The sequence below is a fragment of the Anomaloglossus baeobatrachus genome, chromosome 6, assembly GCF_048569485.1.
Source record: "Anomaloglossus baeobatrachus isolate aAnoBae1 chromosome 6, aAnoBae1.hap1, whole genome shotgun sequence".
Lineage (NCBI taxonomy): Eukaryota > Metazoa > Chordata > Amphibia > Anura > Aromobatidae > Anomaloglossus > Anomaloglossus baeobatrachus.
The window spans coordinates 570,746,390-570,768,761 of NC_134358.1; the positions used below are offsets into that span (position 1 = coordinate 570,746,390).

The window sequence follows — 22,372 nt, forward strand, 5'->3', positions numbered from 1 at the left end:
AGCTCTCCGGGCACCTGTGGACTGGTGACATGCTGGGAGTTGTAGTTTCCCAGCAGCTCTCCGGTCACATGTGGACTGGTGACATGCTGGGAGTTGTAGTTTCCCAGCAGCTCTCCGGTCACATGTGGACTGGTGACATGCTGGGAGTTGTAGTTTCCCAGCAGCTCTCTGGGCACCTGTGGACTGGTGGCATGCTGGGAGTTGTAGTTTCCCAGCAGCTCTCCGGGCACCTGTGGACTGGTGGCATGCTGGGAGTTGTAGTTTCCCAGCAGCTCTCCGGGCACCTGTGGACTGGTGACATGCTGGGAGTTGTAGTTTCCCAGCAGCTCTCCGGTCACATGTGGACTGGTGACATGCTGGGAGTTGTAGTTTCCCAGCAGCTCTCCGGTCACCTGTGGACTGGTGGCATGCTGGGAGTTGTAGTTTCCCAGCAGCTCTCCGGTCACATGTGGACTGGTGACATGCTGGGAGTTGTAGTTTCCCAGCAGCTCTCCGGTCACATGTGGACTGGTGACATGCTGGGAGTTGTAGTTTCCCAGCAGCTCTCCGGTCACATGTGGACTGGTGACATGCTGGGAGTTGTAGTTTCCCAGCAGCTCTCCGGTCACCTGTGGACTGGTGGCATGCTGGGAGTTGTAGTTTCCCAGCAGCTCTCCGGTCACATGTGGACTGGTGACATGCTGGGAGTTGTAGTTTCCCAGCAGCTCTCCGGTCACCTGTGGACTGGTGACATGCTGGGAGTTGTAGTTTCCCAGCAGCTCTCTGGGCACCTGTGGACTGGTGGCATGCTGGGAGTTGTAGTTTCCCAGCAGCTCTCCGGGCACCTGTGGACTGGTGACATGCTGGGAGTTGTAGTTTCCCAGCAGCTCTCTGGGCACATGTGGACTGGTGGCATGCTGGGAGTTGTAGTTTCCCAGCAGCTCTCCGGGCACCTGTGGACTGGTGACATGCTGGGAGTTGTAGTTTTCCAGCAGCTCTCCGGGCACCTGTGGACTGGTGACATGCTGGGAGTTGTAGTTTCCCAGTAGCTCTCCGGGCACCTGTGGACTGGTGACATGCTGGGAGTTGTAGTTTCCCAGCAGCTCTCCGGGCACCTGTGGACTGGTGACATGCTGGGAGTTGTAGTTTCCCAGCAGCTCTCCGGGCACCTGTGGACTGGTGACATGCTGGGAGTTGTAGTTTCCCAGCAGCTCTCCGGGCACCTGTGGACTGGTGACATGCTGGGAGTTGTAGTTTCCCAGCAGCTCTCCGGTCACATGTGGACTGGTGACATGCTGGGAGTTGTAGTTTCCCAGCAGCTCTCCGGGCACCTGTGGACTGGTGACATGCTGGGAGTTGTAGTTTCCCAGCAGCTCTCCGGTCACATGTGGACTGGTGACATGCTGGGAGTTGTAGTTTCCCAGCAGCTCTCCGGTCACCTGTGGACTGGTGACATGATGGGAGTTGTAGTTTCCCAGCAGCTCTCCGGGCACCTGTGGACTGGTGACATGCTGGGAGTTGTAGTTTCCCAGCAGCTCTCCGGGCACCTGTGGACTGGTGACATGCTGGGAGTTGTAGTTTCCCAGCAGCTCTCCGGGCACCTGTGGACTGGTGACATGCTGGGAGTTGTAGTTTCCCAGCAGCTCTCCGGGCACCTGTGGACTGGTGGCATGCTGGGAGTTGTAGTTTCCCAGCAGCTCTCCGGGCACCTGTGGACTGGTGACATGCTGGGAGTTGTAGTTTCCCAGCAGCTCTCCGGGCACCTGTGGACTGGTGACATGCTGGGAGTTGTAGTTTCCCAGCAGCTCTCCGGTCACCTGTGGACTGGTGACATGATGGGAGTTGTAGTTTCCCAGCAGCTCTCCGGTCACCTGTGGACTGGTGACATGCTGGGAGTTGTAGTTTCCCAGCAGCTCTCCGGGCACCTGTGGACTGGTGACATGCTGGGAGTTGTAGTTTCCCAGCAGCTCTCCGGTCACCTGTGGACTGGTGACATGCTGGGAGTTGTAGTTTCCCAGCAGCTCTCCGGTCACCTGTGGACTGGTGACATGCTGGGAGTTGTGCACGGCCAGTAACCCTCCTCTCCGGGCACCTGTGGACTGGTGACATGCTGGGAGTTGTAGTTTCCCAGCAGCTCTCCGGGCACCTGTGGACTGGTGACATGCTGGGAGTTGTAGTTTCCCAGCAGCTCTCTGGGCACCTGTGGACTGGTGACATGCTGGGAGTTGTAGTTTCCCAGTAGCTCTCTGGTCACCTGTGGACTGGTGACATGCTGGGAGTTGTAGTTTCCCAGCAGCTCTCCGGGCACCTGTGGACTGGTGACATGCTGGGAGTTGTAGTTTCCCAGCAGCTCTCCGGTCACCTGTGGACTGGTGACATGCTGGGAGTTGTATACGGCCAGTAACCCTCCTCTCCGGGCACCTGTGGACTGGTGACATGCTGGGAGTTGTAGTTTCCCAGCAGCTCTCCGGGCACCTGTGGACTGGTGACATGCTGGGAGTTGTAGTTTCCCAGCAGCTCTCCGGGCACCTGTGGACTGGTGACATGCTGGGAGTTGTAGTTTCCCAGCAGCTCTCCGGGCACCTGTGGACTGGTGACATGCTGGGAGTTGTAGTTTCCCAGCAGCTCTCCGGGCACCTGTGGACTGGTGGCATGCTGGGAGTTGTAGTTTCCCAGCAGCTCTCCGGGCACCTGTGGACTGGTGACATGCTGGGAGTTGTAGTTTCCCAGCAGCTCTCCGGGCACCTGTGGACTGGTGACATGCTGGGAGTTGTAGTTTCGGGGCAGCTCTCCGGGCACCTGTGGACTGGTGACATGCTGGGAGTTGTAGTTTCGGGGCAGCTCTCCGGGCACCTGTGGACTGGTGACATGCTGGGAGTTGTAGTTTCCCAGCAGCTCTCCGGGCACCTGTGGACTGGTGACATGCTGGGAGTTGTAGTTTCCCAGCAGCTCTCCGGGCACCTGTGGACTGGTGACATGCTGGGAGTTGTAGTTTCCCAGTAGCTCTCTGGTCACCTGTGGACTGGTGACATGCTGGGAGTTGTAGTTTCCCAGCAGCTCTCCGGGCACCTGTGGACTGGTGACATGCTGGGAGTTGTAGTTTCCCAGCAGCTCTCCGGTCACCTGTGGACTGGTGACATGCTGGGAGTTGTAGTTTCCCAGCAGCTCTCCGGTCACCTGTGGACTGGTGGCATGCTGGGAGTTGTGCACGGCCAGTAACCCTCCTCTCCGGGCACCTGTGGACTGGTGACATGCTGGGAGTTGTAGTTTCCCAGCAGCTCTCCGGTCACCTGTGGACTGGTGACATGCTGGGAGTTGTGCACGGCCAGTAACCCTCCTCTCCGGGCACCTGTGGACTGGTGACATGCTGGGAGTTGTAGTTTCCCAGTAGCTCTCCGGGCACCTGTGGACTGGTGACATGCTGGGAGTTGTAGTTTCCCAGCAGCTCTCCGGGCACCTGTGGACTGGTGGCATGCTGGGAGTTGTAGTTTCCCAGCAGCTCTCCGGGCACCTGTGGACTGGTGACATGCTGGGAGTTGTAGTTTCCCAGCAGCTCTCCGGTCACCTGTGGACTGGTGACATGCTGGGAGTTGTAGTTTCCCAGCAGCTCTCCGGTCACCTGTGGACTGGTGACATGCTGGGAGTTGTAGTTTCCCAGCAGCTCTCCGGGCACCTGTGGACTGGTGACATGCTGGGAGTTGTAGTTTCCCAGCAGCTCTCCGGTCACCTGTGGACTGGTGACATGCTGGGAGTTGTAGTTTCCCAGCAGCTCTCTGGGCACCTGTGGACTGGTGACATGCTGGGAGTTGTAGTTTCCCAGCAGCTCTCCGGGCACCTGTGGACTGGTGACATGCTGGGAGCTGTGCACGGCCAGTAACCCTCCTCTCCGGGCACCTGTGGACTGGTGACATGCTGGGAGTTGTAGTTTCCCAGCAGCTCTCCGGTCACCTGTGGACTGGTGACATGCTGGGAGTTGTAGTTTCCCAGCAGCTCTCCGGGCACCTGTGGACTGGTGACATGCTGGGAGCTGTACACGGCCAGTAACCCTCCTCTCCGGGCACCTGTGGACTGGTGACATGCTGGGAGTTGTAGTTTCCCAGCAGCTCTCCGGGCACCTGTGGACTGGTGACATGCTGGGAGTTGTAGTTTCCCAGCAGCTCTCCGGGCACCTGTGGACTGGTGACATGCTGGGAGCTATACACGGCCAGTAACCCTCCTCTCCGGGCACCTGTGGACTGGTGACATGCTGGGAGTTGTAGTTTCCCAGCAGCTCTCCGGGCACCTGTGGACTGGTGACATGCTGGGAGTTGTAGTTTCCCAGCAGCTCTCCGGGCACCTGTGGACTGGTGACATGCTGGGAGTTGTAGTTTCCCAGCAGCTCTCCGGGCACCTGTGGACTGGTGACATGCTGGGAGTTGTAGTTTCCCAGCAGCTGCAGGTCACTGCTATAAGTATACACTGAAGAAAAATATAAACTCAACACTTGTTTTTCTCCCATTTTTCATGAATGAGAATATTGGAGTTGGACGGGCTCTGCAGGGTCATCGCGTCCGAGCCCGGCTCAGTGCAGGAGTCACTAACCCCTCTCATACAGATCCCCGTCCTCTGCAGACCCCATTGATGGAGACCTCACCACCTCTCGTGGTCGCCTGCTCCACTCATTGATGTCCTCACGGTCACATAGTGTTCTCTAATATCTAACCTGTGTCTTCTCCTTTTGTTTCTCTCCATCGCTTCTGGTGTTTCCATGTGCACATGAGACTCAGGCTGATCCCTCCACCCGGTGACAGCCGTTCAGATATTTGGAGACCGCTATTAGGCCACTTTTAAACATCAGTTTTTGCCATCAGGCACAATCCGGCATAAATATGAAAAAACGGATCCGACGTCTTTTGCCGCCGGATCCGTTTTTCCCCCATAGACTTTCAATAGCGCCGGATTGTGCCGGGTGGCCTTGCGTGTCATCCGTTTTTTGCTTGTCGCCTGTGACTACATTGCTGTTACTCAGGCGACTTGCTGTCACAATTGTATGATCCAGCGGTGGCTGCGAGTAACCTCAGTGACAGCTCAGCTGATTGCGCTTCTCACCTCAGTTGCTGCGTGTAGGTGACAGGAGCGGCGGGGTCTTCTGCAGCTCCGGTCACCTTCATGTAGCAGAGCTGGATGCGACGCGGGACCTCCGTGGATTACGTCGGACACGGAGGGGTTTTTCGGGCTTATTAAAGTGGTGAACCAGGGAATTTATTAGTGTTTTTTATTGCAAATAAAGGATTTTTCGGGTGTGTGTGTTTATTTTCTGTAATTTACAGATTACTCATGGAAGGTATCTCGGGGAGACGCCTGACATGATTAATCTTGGACTTATTGGCAGCTATGGGCTGCCATTAACTCCTTATTACCCCGATTTGCCAACGCACCAGGGCAAATCGGGAAGAGCCGGGTACAGCCCCAGAACTGTCGTATCTAATGTATGCGGCAATTCTGGGCGGCTGCTGACTGATATTGTTAGGCTGGGGGGCTCCCCATAACGTGGGGCTCCCCATCCTGAGAATACCAGCCTTCAGCCGTATGGCTTTATCTGGCTGGTATTAAAATGGGGGGGATCGCATGCCGTTTTTTTTAATTATTTATTTATTTATTTTACTGCACAGTATAGACACGCCCACCGGCTGCTGTGATTGGGTGCAGTGAGACACCTGTCACTCAGCGTGGGGGCGTGTCTGACTGCAACCAATCACAGGCGCCAGTGGGAGAGAAAGCAGGGAATACGAGATTGATTAATGAGCGGCCGGCTTTTTCAAAGTAATTGTTGCCGCGTATTCTCTGCACAGCTGCTCCTCGCCGCGCTGGTGATCGGGGGAAGAAACAGACCGAGCGCCAATGTAAGTATCACTGCGAACATCATGAAAAAAGGTAAGTATACTGAATTTAAAAAAAAAAATAACATCGTTCGTTTAAAAACGCACACGGACGAAACGTGCTGAACACGGACATACTCCGTGTGCGGTCCGTGCAGGCATGGACCCATAAATATAGCGGGTCCGTGCCTGCGTGCTGCCGGCCAAAAACGGACATGTCGTCCGTGTCGAAAAGCGCACACACGTACTTACCACACGGACACACGTTTTGTGTGATTTTACACGTGTGTGCCATCTACCATAGAACAACATGGGTCTCCGTGTCTCCGGTACATGCAAACACGTACCGGAAACACGGATGTGTGTTGCAGGCCTTAGTGAGCACTGGAGATAATCCATCTGCCTCACAGGTGCGGCATAGCAAGATGCTGATTAGACAGCATGATTATTGCACAGGTGTGCCTTAGGCTGGCCAGTCTAAAATGTGCAGTTTTATCACACAGCACAACACCACAGATGTCGCACATTTGGAGGGAGCGTGCACTTGCTGCTGACTGCAGGAATTGTCACCAGAGCTGTTCTCTGTGAATTGAATGTTCATTTCTCTACCATAAGCCGTCACAAAAGGCGTTTCAGAGAATTTAGCCACACATCCACCCGGCCTCACTCCCACAGACTACGTGTGACTGCACCGGCCTCACTCCCACAGAGCATGTGTGACTGCACCGGCCTCACACCCACAGACCATGTGTGACTGCACCGGCCTCACACCCACAGACCATGTGTGACTGCACCGGCCTCACACCCACAGACCATGTGTGACTGCACCGGCCTCACACCCACAGACCATGTGTGACTGCACCGGCCTCACACCCACAGACCATGTGTGACTGCACCGGCCTCACACCCACAGACCATGTGTGACTGCACCGGCCTCACACCCACAGACCATGTGTGACTGCACCGGCCTCACACCCACAGACTACATGTGACTGCACCGGCCTCACTCCCGCAGACCAGGTGTGACCACCCCGGCCTCACGCCCGCAGACCATGTGTGACCGCCCTGGCCTCACTCCCGCAGACCATATGTGACCGCACCGGCCTCACACCTGCAGACCACGTGTGACCGCCCTGGCCTCACTCCCACAGACTACATGTGACTGCACCGGCCTCACTCCCACAGACCACGTGTGACCGCACCGGCCTCACTCCCGCAGACCACATGTGACCGCACCGGCCTCACTCCCGCAGACCATGTGTGACCGCACCGGCCTCACTCCCGCAGACCATGTGTGACTGTACCGGCCTCACTCCCGCAGACCATGTGTGACTGCACCGGCCTCACTCCCGCAGACCATGTGTGACTGCACCGGCCTCACTCCCGCAGACCACATGTGACCGTCCCGGCCTCACTCCCGCAGACCATGTGTGACTGCACCGGCCTCACTCCCGCAGACCACATGTGACCGTCCCGGCCTCACTCCCGCAGACCACGTGTGACCGCCCCGGCCTCACTCACGCAGACCACGTGTGACTGCACCGGCCTCACTCCCGCAGACCACATGTGACCGCACCGGCCTCACTCCCGCAGACCACATGTGACCGCACCGGCCTCACTCCCGCAGACCACGTGTGATTGCACCGGCCTCACACCCGCAGACCACGTGTGACTGCACCGGCCTCACTCCCGCAGACCACGTGTGACCACACCGGCCTCACTCCCGCAGACCACATGTGACCGCACCGGCCTCACTCCCGCAGACCATGTGTGACCGCACCGGCCTCACTCCCGCAGACCACATGTGACCGCACCGGCCTCACTCCCGCAGACCATGTGTGACCGCACCGGCCTCACTCCCGTAGACCACGTGTGACTGCACCGGCCTCACTCCCGCAGACCACGTGTGACCGCACCGGCCTCACTCCCGTAGACCACGTGTGACTGCACCGGCCTCACTCCCGCAGACCATGTGTGACCGCACCGGCCTCACTCCCGTAGACCACGTGTGACCGCACCGGCCTCACTCCCGCAGACCACGTGTGACCGCACCGGCCTCACTCCCGTAGACCACATGTGACTGCACCGGCCTCACTCCCGCAGACCACATGTGACCGCACCGGCCTCACTCCCGCAGACCACATGTGACCGCACCGGCCTCACTCCCGCAGACCATGTGTGACCGCACCGGCCTCACTCCCGCAGACCACATGTGACCGCACCGGCCTCACTCCCGCAGACCACATGTGACCGCACCGCAACAGGATCTCCACATCCAGGTCACATCTGATCGCAGCGATTGTTGTCAGTCAGCGAAGGATCAATACAAAAAACACGATAATGGCAACTTTATAGCGGATCAGATGGAGCAGAGCGGAGGATCCTGCTGGACGCTGGCGCCCCCCGGAGGCTGCTCATGTTATGACTTCAATATTCTAATAATTCCTAAGTGAATTTCTCCCAGTAAAGTTCTTTGGTCTTCAGGACAGATATGTGCCCCCCCCCCCGTGCAGCTGCCAGGTGCGGCCCCCCTGAACTATACGAGGGGGAACTACTGCACACACAGCACTGCCGGGTGATATGGCCGCCCCAGGAGAGAGGGGAGCGGGCGACACTTACTGACAGCCAACACGAAGATGGAGAAGACCCCGATCACCTGCCACAGCCGCAGCCCCCAGAACACCACCGTCTCCGATGTCACCGGGTCCGGCTTCTTCTTCGGGGGATCGGTCGGTGCCTGAGAAACAAAAGAGAAGAAATCACAACTCAGATTATAGAAGCCATGAAATAACCTAGGACGGAAAACTGCTGCAACAGTTATGGGGGCACTGAGGAGATCAGTGTTATTATGGGGGCACTGAGGAGATCAGTGTTATTATGGGGGCACTGAGATCAGTGTTATTATGGGGGCACTGAGGAGATCACTGTTATTATGGGGGCACTGAGGGGATCAGTGTTATTATGGGGGCACTGTGGATATCGCTGTTATTATGGGGGCACTGAGGAGATCAGTGTTATTATGGGGGCACTGTGGATATCGCTGTTATTATGGGGGCACTGAGGAGATCAGTGTTATTATGGGGGCACTGAGATCAGTGTTATTATGGGGGCACTGAGGAGATCAGTGTTATTATGGGGGCACTGAGGAGATCAGTGTTATTATGGGGGCACTGAGGAGATCAGTGTTATTATGGGGGCACTGAGGAGATCAGTGTTATTATGGGGGCACTGAGGAGATCAGTGTTATTATGGGGGCACTGAGGAGATCAGTGTTATTATGGGGGCACTGAGGAGATCAGTGTTATTATGGGGGCAGTGAGGGGATCAGTGTTATTATGGGGGCACTGAGGAGATCAGTGTTATTATGGGGGCACTGTGGAGATCAGTGTTATTATGGGGGCACTGAGGAGATCAGTGTTATTATGGGGGCACTGAGATCAGTGTTATTATGGGGGCACTGAGGAGATCAGTGTTATTATGGGGGCACTGAGGAGATCAGTGTTATTATGGGGGCACTGAGGAGATCAGTGTTATTATGGGGGCACCGAGGAGATCAGTGTTATTATGGGGGCACTGAGATCAGTGTTATTATGGGGGCACTGAGGAGATCAGTGTTATTATGGGGGCACTGAGATCAGTGTTATTATGGGGGCACTGAGGAGATCAGTGTTATTATGGGGGCACTGAGGAGATCAGTGTTATTATGGGGGCACTGAGGAGATCAGTGTTATTATGGGGGCACTGAGGAGATCAGTGTTATTATGGGGGCACTGAGGAGATCAGTGTTATTATGGGGGCACCGAGGAGATCAGTGTTATTATGGGGGCACTGAGGGGATCAGTGTTATTATGGGGGCACTGAGGAGATCAGTGTTATTATGGGGGCACTGTGGAGATCAGTGTTATTATGGGGGCACTGAGGAGATCAGTGTTATTATGGGGGCACTGAGATCAGTGTTATTATGGGGGCACTGAGGAGATCAGTGTTATTATGGGGGCACTGAGGAGATCAGTGTTATTATGGGGGCACTGAGGAGATCAGTGTTATTATGGGGGCACCGAGGAGATCAGTGTTATTATGGGGGCACTGAGGAGATCAGTGTTATTATGGGGGCACTGAGATCAGTGTTATTATGGGGGCACTGAGGAGATCAGTGTTATTATGGGGGCACTGAGGAGATCAGTGTTATTATGGGGGCACTGAGGAGATCAGTGTTATTATGGGGGCACTGAGGGGATCAGTGTTATTATAGGGGCCCTGAGATCAGTGTTATTATGGGGGCACTGAGGAGATCAGTGTTATTATGGGGGCACTGTGGATATGGCTGTTATTATGGGGGCACTGAGGAGATCAGTGTTATTATGGGGGCAATGAGGAGATCAGTGTTATTATCGGGGCACTGAGGAGATCAGTGTTATTATGGGGGCACTGAGGAGATCAGTGTTATTATGGGGGCACTGAGGAGATCAGTGTTATTATGGGGGCACTGAGGAGATCAGTGTTATTATGGGGGCACCGAGGAGATCAGTGTTATTATGGGGGCACTGAGGAGATCAGTGTTATTATGGGGGCAATGAGGAGATCAGTGTTATTATGGGGGCACTGAGGAGATCAGTGTTATTATGGGGGCACTGAGGAGATCAGTGTTATTATGGGGGCAATGAGGAGATCAGTGTTATTATGGGGGCACTGAGGAGATCAGTGTTATTATGGGGGCAATGAGGAGATCAGTGTTATTATGGGGGCAATGAGGAGATCAGTGTTATTATGGGGGCACTAAGGAGATCAGTGTTATTATGGGGGCACTGAGGAGATCAGTGTTATTATGGGGGCACTGAGGAGATCAGTGTTATTATGGGGGCACTGAGATCAGTGTTATTATGGGGGCACTGAGGAGATCAGTGTTATTATGGGGGCACTGAGATCAGTGTTATTATGGGGGCACTGAGGAGATCAGTGTTATTATGGGGGCACTGAGGAGATCAGTGTCATTATGGGGGCACTGAGGAGATCAGTGTTATTATGGGGGCACTGAGGAGATCAGTGTTATTATGGGGGCACTGAGGGGATCAGTGTTATTATGGGGGCACTGAGGGGATCACTAGTATAATGGGGGCACTGTGGATATCACTGTTATTATGGGGGCACTGTGGATGTCGCTGTTATTATGGGGGCACTGTGGATGTCGCTGTTATTATGGGGGCACTGTGGATATTGCTGATATTATGGGGGCACTGAGGGGATCACTAGTATAATGGGGACACTGTGGATGTCGCTGTTATTATGGGGGCACTGTGGATATCGCTGTTATTATGGGGCACTGTGGATGTCGCTGTTATTATGGGGGCACTGTGGATATCGCTGTTATTATGGGGACGCTGTGGATATCACTGTTATTATGGGGCACTGTGGATATCGCTGTTATTATGGGGGCACTGTGGATATCGCTGTTATTATGGGGCACTGTGGATATCGCTGTTATTATGGGGGCACTGTGGATATCGCTGTTATTATGGGGGCACTGTGGATATCGCTGTTATTATGGGGCACTGTGGATATCGCTGTTATTATGGGGGCACTGTGGATATCGCTGTTATTATGGGGGCACTGTGGATATCGCTGTTATTATGGGGCACTGTGGATATCGCTGTTATTATGGGGGCACTGTGGATATCGCTGTTATTATGGGGGCACTGTGGATATCGCTGTTATTATGGGGCACTGTGGATATCGCTGTTATTATGGGGGCACTGTGGATATCGCTGTTATTATGGGGGTACTGTGGATATCACTGTTATTATGGGGGTACTGTGGATATCGCTGTTATTATGGGGGCACTGTGGATATCGCTGTTATTATGGGGGCACTGTGGATATCGCTGTTATTATGGGGCACTGTGGATATCACTGTTATTATGGGAGCACTGTGGATATCGCTGTTATTATGGGAGCACTGTGGATATCGCTGTTATTATGGGGGCACTGTGGATATCGCTGTTATTATGGGGCACTGTGGATATCGCTGTTATTATGGGGGCACTGTGGATATCGCTGTTATTATGGGGGCACTGTGGATATCGCTGTTATTATGGGGCACTGTGGATATCGCTGTTATTATGGGGGCACTGTGGATATCGCTGTTATTATGGGGGCACTGTGGATATCGCTGTTATTATGGGGGCACTGTGGATATCGCTGTTATTATGGGGGCACTGTGGATATTGCTGTTATTATGGGGGCACTGTGGATATCGCTGTTATTATGGGAGCACTGTGGATATCGCTGTTATTATGGGGGCACTGTGGATATCGCTGTTATTATGGGAGCACTGTGGATATCGCTGTTATTATGGGGGCACTGTGGATATCGCTGTTATTATGGGGCACTGTGGATATCGCTGTTATTATGGGGGCACTGTGGATATCGCTGTTATTATGGGGGCACTGTGGATATCACTGTTATTATGGGGGCGCTGTGGATATCGCTGTTATTATGGGGGCACTGTGGATATCGCTGTTATTATGGGGGCACTGTGGATATCGCTGTTATTATGGGGGCGCTGTGGATATCGCTGTTATTATGGGGGCACTGTGGATATCGCTGTTATTATGGGGGCACTGTGTATATATTACATATGTATATTATTCCAGGTGGGGTTATCCTGATTCTGTTGCCTCTTCCATCAGTCATTATTCGGGGGGTAAATCATTGCTGCGTTATTTCCACTGATTGACCCCAGTAATGAGGCTGCAGGGAGCGCGGACAATGAGGATCCCAGCTGTGCGCTGCCCCCTGGTGGTCACTGCGGGCATACTGCAAGCTGCATCATGTGGGGTCTGCTGCCATCTAGTGGCCACACAGCTCATGACATCTATGCAGTAGAGTTCATATAGATTTTGTTGTTTCTTGATCTGTTGGGATCTGATAGAGCCAGTAGAGCTCCAGACCACGGCGATCTGCGGCACGAGCAGCGGAGATGACCATGTCCCTGGTGGGATGTTGCCTCTGCAGGGAGCAATACCAGACTCTGCGCAGGAGCAGCTTTTATTCTGCTGTGTCCCCAATTCCTTGTTACCTTTGTGCCTTTTCTTTTTTTTTTGCAAAAAAGAATTTTGCATGGTTTGTTTTTTTTTCTGTTTTTTAGTTTTTGTAAAAGATGCGACTTTTTAAGCAATAGGGTTAATGTCAGGACAGAAGCCCGGGCCTGGAGCCGCTCCCGCCGTCCTCCGTGTCCTCGCAGCTTTGCAGCCTGCAGCGGCTTTTTCTTACTTTTCTAGGATTCACTCTCTTTTACGCCGCTTTCACACATCTGCTTTTTGCTGAGCGGCACAATACGGCACTTTGCAGAAAAAACGCAACAGGTTTTTTTGCCGCCGATTGTGGTTTTTCCGCATAGACTTGCATTAGCGCCGTATTGTGCCGCATGGCCTTGTGTTGCGTCCGTTTTTTGCCGGATGCGGCATATTTAGCCCATGTAGCGGCCGGATGGATCGTTGCCTGGCACTTTTTTTGTGCGGTGAAAACAATGCATCGCGCCGGATGCGGTTTTTTGCACTGCGCATGCTCAGTATCAAGCCGCATCCATCAAAAAACGGATGGGCCGCATGGAAAAACATATGCAACGGATCCGTTTTTTTTCGCTGCATCTGTTGCATAGGTTTTTGAACCGGATTCTGATGCTCAGCAAAAAAAGGATGTGTGAAAGCAGCCTCAGGCCGTGTGCATGTGGCGCCCCTGAGGCTTCCGTCGCCACAGAGGTACTGCACCTCAGCCAGAGGTGTGGTATCCCATCCTGAGTAAGTAGGAGGTCATCTGCCGGTTCCCAGACAAAACCTGCACACACCAATTGTCAGGACACACACCGGGTCAGGGTTTAAGGCAGGTCCTCCATTAATGCTGAGAAGCAGCGACCACTATACCTGGTTATGGGGCCTTAAGTGCCATTCACTGTCCTGGAGGGGTGGAGCCTGGGGGGAGTGTGGGAGGAGTCAGGGAGTAGTGAGGAGAACCGGTCACAACCAGTCAGTTCTAGTCAGGGAGTTTCCAGTCAGAGTGAAGTGACAAGAACCGGTGAGAACCGGAGGGTGTGAGGTGACGGTAGGAGGTGACGGTCTGCAGTTCAAGGTGAAGATCCTGGGGTCCGGTTAGGCCCACGTGACACCGAGAGAAAGGGTCCAGAGTGCCACGGATGTGCGAGAGGCCTCCGTGGGCTTGTTCCACCAAGAACACCGGGGTGGAGGAATCTGGCTGCAATAACGGGCAAAGGGAGGAGAGACATTTCTTTTCGGCCCGGGTGATTGCTGTAGGCACCCGAGGCCACAACCTGCCACCCATCCCCTGCAAGGGAGGCTTCAAAAGGACCACGGTCAGCCACCCTTTAGTCAGGGCTCGGTGGCGGAGGCGCAGGACAGTCCAGTGAAGGTCAGCGCTAGAGAGACGGCCAGGAAAGGCACATTGAGGGGTGCACTGGTACTGACCCTTGACCTGTTCGGTATCGGCGGAGGCCCACAACAGTGAATCCTGGCTGCAGTGGTGGAACCGACTGAGTAAAACATCTTGACTGAAAAGCCTCGTGTCGTCTGCTTCTTCCTGCGCCCCATGCACTTCCATCATAGACCTTCCTAATGGTCGCCCCGGGGTCCACTCCACCTGCGGGGAGCAGAATCACCTCAGCTGCGCCATCACCAACTGCCCCGGGGATCCCACCGCGCAGCAGCGGCCCACATAGCCGCGAAACCACAGGTGGCGACACGAACTTCATCTTATCCAAAAATACAACTCCCCTCATCATCCTCCCTTTATTATTGAGACACCGCCAGGGTCACGGAGCCGAGCACCACCACCGCTGACATCCCCGGACTAGTCCGGCCCGGATCTGAGTGCCCCCGGCCCTGGCGCGGGCGTGTCATGCACATGCTGCTATTTTTGCAATCTTTGATGCAATTTTTCTTGCAGATTTAATCAATACGCGAGGGAAAGCACATCCCAGCTGTGTGTATGAGAACACTAAAGTGCTGCGCACACGTTGCAGGGTTTTATTCTTCCAGATTGTGGTGCACAAAAAAATGACATGAATTGTTTCTGCGTTTTCCCACCGTTTTCCCTAACTCTAAACATAAAAAACAACATTAAAAATACACAAAACGGAGGCAAAATCCGCACGTGTTTCTTGCCAAGAGCGGCAGTGTTAGGTGCAGCGCGGGAACATAGGCTTAGTGTCGCCCTCGTTTCTTTCATTTTTTGGTTTTTCTCATTTTGAATCTTCAGGAATAATCTCGAGATTTAGTTATAATATTATTTACTTGCAGTAATCGTCCTAAGAAGAAGTTGTATTTTATCCTCAGGGATTCCTCCAGAAAACCTCTCGTGTTCTGCCTGCAGCTGCAGATCCCTCCTCTCCCTCTCTGCTCTTCCTCAGGTGTACTAGATTTTATTGAGGCCGCAGAGAGAGCCTCTCATGTTCCGCCTGCAGCTGCAGATCCCTCCTCTCCCTCTCTGCTCTTCCTCAGGTGTTGTAGATTTTATTGAGGCTGCAGAGAGCCTCTTGTGTTCCGCCTGCAGCTGCAGATCCCTCCTCTCCCTCTCTGCTCTTCCTCAGGTGTTGTAGATTTTATTGAGGCTGCAGAGAGCCTCTTGTGTTCCGCCTGCAGCTGCAGATCCCTCCTCTCCCTCTCTGCTCTTCCTCCAGTGTAGTATATTTTATTGAGGCCGCAGAGAGCCTCTCATGCTCCGCCTGCAGCTGCAGATCCCTCCTCTCCCTCTCTGCTCTTCCTCAGGTGTAGTAGATTTTATTGAGGCCGCAGAGAGCCTCTCATGTTCCGCCTGCAGCTGCAGATCCCTCCTCTCCCTCTCTGCTCTTCTTCTGATGCAGTAGATTTTATTGAGGCCGCAGAGAGCCTCTCGTGTTCTGCCTGCAGCTGCAGATCCCTCCTCTCCCTCTCTGCTCTTCCTCAGGTGTAGTAGATTTTATTGAGGCCGCAGAGAGCCTCTTGTGTTCTGCCTGCAGCTGCAGATCCCTCCTCTCCCTCTCTGCTCTTCCTCAGGTGTAGTAGATTTTATTGAGGCCGCAGAGAGCCTCTCGTGTTCCGCCTGCAGCTGCAGATCCCTCCTCTCCCTCTCTGCTCTTCCTCCAGTGTAGATTTTATTGGTGCTGCTGAGAGCCTCTCGTGTTCCGCCTGCAGCTGCAGATCCCTCCTCACCCTCTCTGCTCTTCCTCCAGTGTAGTAGATTTTATTGGTGCTGCTGAGAGCCTCTCGTGTTCCGCCTGCAGCTGCAGATCCCTCCTCTCCCTCTCTGCTCTTCCTCAGGTGTAGTAGATTTTATTGAGGCTGCAGAGAGCCTCTCGTGTTCTGCCTGCAGCTGCAGATCCCTCCTCTCCCTCTCTGCTCTTCCTTTGGTGTAGTAGATTTTATTGAGGCCGCAGAGAGCCTCTCGTGTTCTGCCTGCAGCTGCAGATCCCTCCTCTCCCTCTCTGCTCTTCCTCAGGTGTAGTAGATTTTATTGAGGCCGCAGAGAGCCTCTTGTGTTCTGCCTGCAGCTGCAGATCCCTCCTCTCCCTCTCTGCTCTTCCTCAGGTGTAGTAGATTTTATTGAGGCCGCAGAGAGCCTCTCGTGTTCTGCCTGCAGCTGCAGATCCCTCCTCTCCCTCTCTGCTCTTCCTCCAGTGTAGTAGATTTTATTGGTGCTGCTGAGAGCCTCTCGTGTTCCGCCTGCAGCTGCAGATCCCTCCTCTCCCTCTCTGCTTTTCCTCCAGTGTAGTAGATTTTATTGAGGCCGCAGAGAGCCTCTCGTGTTCTGCCTGCAGCTGCAGATCCCTCCTCTCCCTCTCTGCTCTTCCTCAGGTGTAGTAGATTTTATTGAGGCCGCAGAGAGCCTCTCGTGTTCCGCCTGCAGCTGCAGTCCCTCCTCTCCCTCTCTGCTCTTCATCCAGTGTAGTAGATTTTATTGGTGCTGCTGAGAGCCTCATGTGTTCCGCCTGCAGCTGCAGATCCCTCCTCTCCCTCTCTGCTCTTCCTCCAGTGTAGTAGATTTTATTGGTGCTGCTGAGAGCCTCTCGTGTTCCGCCTGCAGCTGCAGATCCCTCCTCTCCCTCTCTGCTCTTCCTCAGGTGTAGTAGATTTTATTGAGGCCGCAGAGAGCCTCTTGTGTTCCACCTGCAGCTGCAGATCCCTCCTCTCCCTCTCTGCTCTTCCTCCGGTGTAGTAGATTTTATTGAGGCTGCAGAGAGCCTCTCATGCTCCGCCTGCAGCTGCAGATCCCTCCTCTCCCTCTCTGCTCTTCTGGTGTAGTAGATTCTATTGACGCTGCTGAGAGGCTCTCGTGTTCGTCCTGCAGCTGCAGATCCCTCCTCTCCCTCTCTGCTCTTCCTCAGGTGTAGTAGATTTAATTGAGGCCGCAGAGAGCCCCTTGTGTTCCGCCTGCAGCTGCAGATCCCTCCTCTCCCTCTCTGCTCTTCCTCCAGTGTAGTAGATTTTATTGGTGCTACTGAGAGGCTCTCGTGTTCGTCTTGCAGCTGCAGATCCCTCCTCTCCCTCTCTGCTCTTCCTCAGGTGTAGTAGATTTTATTGAGGCCGCAGAGAGCCTCTCGTGTTCCGCCTGCAGCTGCAGATCCCTCCTCTCCCTCTCTGCTCTTCCTCCAGTGTAGTAGATTTTATTGGTGCTGCTGAGAGCCTCTCGTGTTCCGCCTGCAGCTGCAGATCCCTCCTCTCCCTCTCTGCTCTTCCTCAGGTGTAGTAGATTCTATTAGTGCTGCTGAGAGCCTCTTGTGTTCCGCCTGCAGCTGCAGATCCCTCCTCTCCCTCTCTGCTCTTCTGGTGTATTAGATTTTATTGAGGCCACAGAGAGCCTCTCGTGTTTCCACCTGCAGCTGCAGATCACTCCTCTGCCTCTCTGCTCCTCATCCGGTGTAGTGGACTTTATTGGTGCTGCTGAGAGCCTCTTGTGTTCCGCCTGCAGCTGCAGATCCCTCCTCTCCCTCTCTGCTCCCCCTCCGGTGTAGTATATTTTATTGAGGCCACAGAGAGCCTCTCGTGTTCTGCCTGCAGCTGCAGATCCCTCCTCTCCCTCTCTGCTCTTCCTCCGGTGTAGTAGATTCTATTGAGGCTACAGAGAGCCTCTCATGCTCCGCCTGCAGCTGCAGATCCCTCCTCTCCCTCTCTGCTCTTCCTCCGGTGTAGTAGATTCTATTGAGGCTACAGAGAGCCTCTCATGCTCCGCCTGCAGCTGCAGATCCCTCCTCTCCCTCTCTGCTCTTCCTCCAGTGTAGTAGATTCTATTGAGGCCACAGAGAGCCTCTCGTGTTCTGCCTGCAGCTGCAGATCCCTCCTCTCCCTCTCTGCTCCCCCTCCGGTGTAGTAGATTTTATTGAGGCCGCAGAGAGCCTCTTGTGTTCCGCCTGCAGCTGCAGATCCCTCCTCTCCCTCTCTGCTCTTCCTCAGGTGTAGTAGATTTTATTGAGGCCGCAGAGAGCCTCTTGTGTTCCGCCTGCAGCTGCAGATCCCTCCTCTCCCTCTCTGCTCTTCCTCAGGTGTAGTAGATTTTATTGAGGCCGCAGAGAGCCTCTTGTGTTCTGCCTGCAGCTGCAGTTCCCTCCTCTCCCTCTCTGCTCTTCCTCCAGTGTAGTAGATTCTATTGAGGCCACAGAGAGCCTCTTGTGTTTTGCCTGCAGCTGCAGATCCCTCCTCTCCCTCTCTGCTCTTCCTCAGGTGTAGTAGATTCTATTGAGGCCACAGAGAGCCTCTTGTGTTCCGCCTGCAGCTGCAGATCCCTCCTCTCCCTCTCTGCTCCCCCTCCGGTGTAGTATATTTTACTGAGGCCACAGAGAGCCTCTTGTGTTCTGCCTGCAGCTGCAGATCCCTCCTCTCCCTCTCTGCTCTTCCTCCAGTGTAGTAGATTCTATTGAGGCCACAGAGAGCCTCTTGTGTTTTGCCTGCAGCTGCAGATCCCTCCTCTCCCTCTCTGCTCTTCCTCAGGTGTAGTAGATTCTATTGAGGCCACAGAGAGCCTCTTGTGTTCCGCCTGCAGCTGCAGATCCCTCCTCTCCCTCTCTGCTCTTCCTCCAGTGTAGTAGATTTTATTGAGGCCGCAGAGAGCCTCTCGTGTTCTGCCTGCAGCTGCAGATCCCTCCTCTCCCTCTCTGCTCTTCCTCCAGTGTAGTAGATTCTATTGAGGCTACAGAGATGATTAGTTTCTTTTTTCTCTGCCCACCATCGCCTCATTTCTCGGCAGCTGCACTTTTTGCCTCCGGTGATTTCTGACTCCGTCTGTGAATCCTTCCAGAAGCTCGGTCTAATCTCCTACCTGCAATGCGTCTCCCCCATCATTCCTGACCCCAGGAGCTTATAATCTACCAGTCATGGGTTACTCTCACTATTTCTGACCGCAGGAGCTCACACTCTAATCTCCTTATGTAAGATACGATGTATAACTCCCATCATCCCTGACACAAGGAAATTCCTATCTAGAATACAATGTATCACTCCGAAGATTCTACAGACTCCTTTCCCTTATATACAATGTATCACTCTGACCTGAGAGCCCGATCTGATCGCTCTACTGTATGCACACTATCACTCCCATCATCCCGGTCCCCAGTAACTCCACTTCTCAGGATGTGGCCCCCATTATCCGGCACACAATCGCACCCTAACATCACACATGCAGGGTATGACTCCCATCAGTGTCTCCGGGATAAACCTGCGTCCTGTGAATGGCCACCCTCCTCCGCTTCCCATAATGAGGCTTATTAATAATGGACCAGACCCAGGTCCGTAATAATCACTGGTGATGGATGGAGCAGAGACGAACGTTCCCGCCACAGATGCCACAAGCCCCATAACCCGGGCCCAGACCGCACCGGGGAATGACACAGAAGGGACATTACTGACTACCGGACAACTCTTCCACGTCTTTCCTCATTTTATCCTTACAGGGGTTCTCCAGGCCTGGGACACAAGTCTACAGGATATGACCGCCATATAGTGACATCATGCGGTGATTTGTCACGATTTCCCGAAGCGGTCACATCACGCCTGACCACGTTCAGCTTCTCTCAGTAAGAGAACAGACACCTTTGGAGACACTTTTGGAGACACGTTCCTCGTCTGCAGATTCGGGGTCTGCCTGAGCGTCCACAGCAAGCGGAGCACAGGGACAATGAAACGCAGAGCGGAATTCACAGTCTCCTGCAATCGGGGAAGAAATCCACTGTGGTGCCCGCTCCCATACACAGCCTCACCGCTAATGACCGCTAATATGCGATTCACACACTTACAGTCTCGTGTCGGCAAAAGTCTGAATCCTCCTCACACCGAGCGCCGGGCCCGGGAAGAGTCTGAATCCTCCTCACACTGAGTGCCGGGCCCGGGAAGAGTCTAAACCCTCCTCACACCGAGTGCCAGGCCCGGGAAGAGTCTGAATCTTCCTCACACTGAGTGCCGGACCCGGGAAGAGTCTGAATCCTTCTCACAGTGAGTATCGGGGCAAGGAAGAGTCTGAATCCTCCTCACACTGAGTGCCGGGCCCAGGAAGAGTCTAAATCCCCCGTACATTGAGTATCGGGGCCGGGAAGGGTCTGAATCCTCCTCACACCGAGTGCTAGGCCCGGGAAGAGTCTAAATCCTCCTCACACTGAGTATCGGGCCGGGAAGAGTCTAAATTCTCCTCACACTGAGTATCGGGCCGGGAAGAGTCTGAATCCTCCTCACACTGAGTATCGGGCCCGGGAAGAGTCTGAATCCTCCTCACACTGAGTATCGGGCCGGGAAGAGTCTAAATCCTCCTCACACTGAGTATCGGGGCCGGGAAGAGTCTGAATCCTCCTCACACTGAGTTTCGGGGCAAGGAAGAGTCTGAATCCTCCTCACACTGAGTGCCGGGCCCAGGAAAAGTCTAAATCCCCCGTACATTGAGTGCTAGGCCCGGGAAGAGTCTAAATCCTCCTCACGCTGAGTATCGGGTATGGGAAGAGTCTGAATCCTCCTCACATCGAGTGTCGGGCCTGGGAAGAGTCTGAATCCTCCTCACACTGAGTATCGGGGCCGGGAAGAGTCTGAATCCTCCTCACACTGAGTATCGGGGCCGGGAAGAGTCTGCATCCTCCTCACACCGAGTGCTGGGCCCGGGAAGAGTCTGAATCCTCCTCACACTGAGTATCGAGCCCGGGAAGAGTCTAAATCCTCCTCACACTGAGTATCGGGCCGGGAAGAGTCTAAATTCTCCTCACACTGAGTATCGGGCCGGGAAGAGTCTGAATCCTCCTCACACTGAGTATCGGGCCCGGGAAGAGTCTGAATCCTCCTCACACTGAGTATCGGGCCGGGAAGAGTCTAAATCCTCCTCACACTGAGTATCGGGCCGGGAAGAGTCTGAATCCTCCTCACACTGAGTTTCGGGGCAAGGAAGAGTCTAAATCCTCCTCACACTGAGTGCCAGGCCCGGGAAGAGTCTAAATCCTCCTCACACTGAGTGCCGGGCCCGGGAAGAGTCTGAATCTTCCTCACACTGAGTGCCGGACCCGGGAAGAGTCTAAACCCTCCTCACACTGAGTGCCAGGCCCGGGAAGAGTCTAAACCCTCCTCACACTGAGTATCGGGCCGGGAAGAGTCTAAATTCTCCTCACACTGAGTATCGGGCCGGGAAGAGTCTGAATCCTCCTCACACTGAGTATCGGGCCCGGGAAGAGTCTGAATCCTCCTCACACTGAGTATCGGGCCGGGAAGAGTCTAAATCCTCCTCACACTGAGTATCGGGCCGGGAAGAGTCTGAATCCTCCTCACACTGAGTTTCGGGGCAAGGAAGAGTCTGAATCCTCCTCACACTGAGTGCCGGGCCCAGGAAAAGTCTAAATCCCCCGTACATTGAGTGCTAGGCCCGGGAAGAGTCTAAATCCTCCTCACGCTGAGTATCGGGTATGGGAAGAGTCTGAATCCTCCTCACATCGAGTGTCGGGCCTGGGAAGAGTCTGAATCCTCCTCACACTGAGTATCGGGCCCGGGAAGAGTCTGAATCCTCCTCACACTGAGTATCGGCCCGGGAAGAGTCTAAATCCTCCTCACACTGAGTATCGGGCCGGGAAGAGTCTGAATCCTCCTCACACTGAGTTTCGGGGCAAGGAAGAGTCTGAATCCTCCTCACACTGAGTGCCGGGCCCAGGAAAAGTCTAAATCCCCCGTACATTGAGTGCTAGGCCCGGGAAGAGTCTAAATCCTCCTCACGCTGAGTATCGGGTATGGGAAGAGTCTGAATCCTCCTCACATCGAGTGTCGGGCCTGGGAAGAGTCTGAATCCTCCTCACACTGAGTATCGGGGCCGGGAAGAGTCTGAATCCTCCTCACACTGAGTATCGGGGCCGGGAAGAGTCTGCATCCTCCTCACACCGAGTGCTGGGCCCGGGAAGAGTCTGAATCCTCCTCACACTGAGTGCTGGGCCCGGGAAGAGTCTAAATCCTCCTCACACCGAGTGCCAGGCCCGGGAAGAGTCTGAATCCTCCTCACACCGAGTGCTGGGCCCGGGAAGAGTCTGAATCCCCCTCACAC

At 54.3% G+C, this 22,372-nt stretch overlaps 1 protein-coding gene across 2 annotated transcripts in view; it reads right to left on the reverse strand.

Annotated features, from left to right (window-relative positions):
* Positions 1-22,372, reverse strand: part of LOC142244652 (transmembrane inner ear expressed protein-like) — a 94,406-nt gene that overhangs the window by 46,897 nt on the left and 25,137 nt on the right. For both annotated transcript variants that reach the window (XM_075316917.1, XM_075316919.1), the window contains exon 2: positions 8,457-8,574. In XM_075316917.1, coding sequence (XP_075173032.1) covers positions 8,457-8,574 — 118 coding nt within the window. The remainder of the gene's footprint in view (positions 1-8,456; positions 8,575-22,372) is intronic.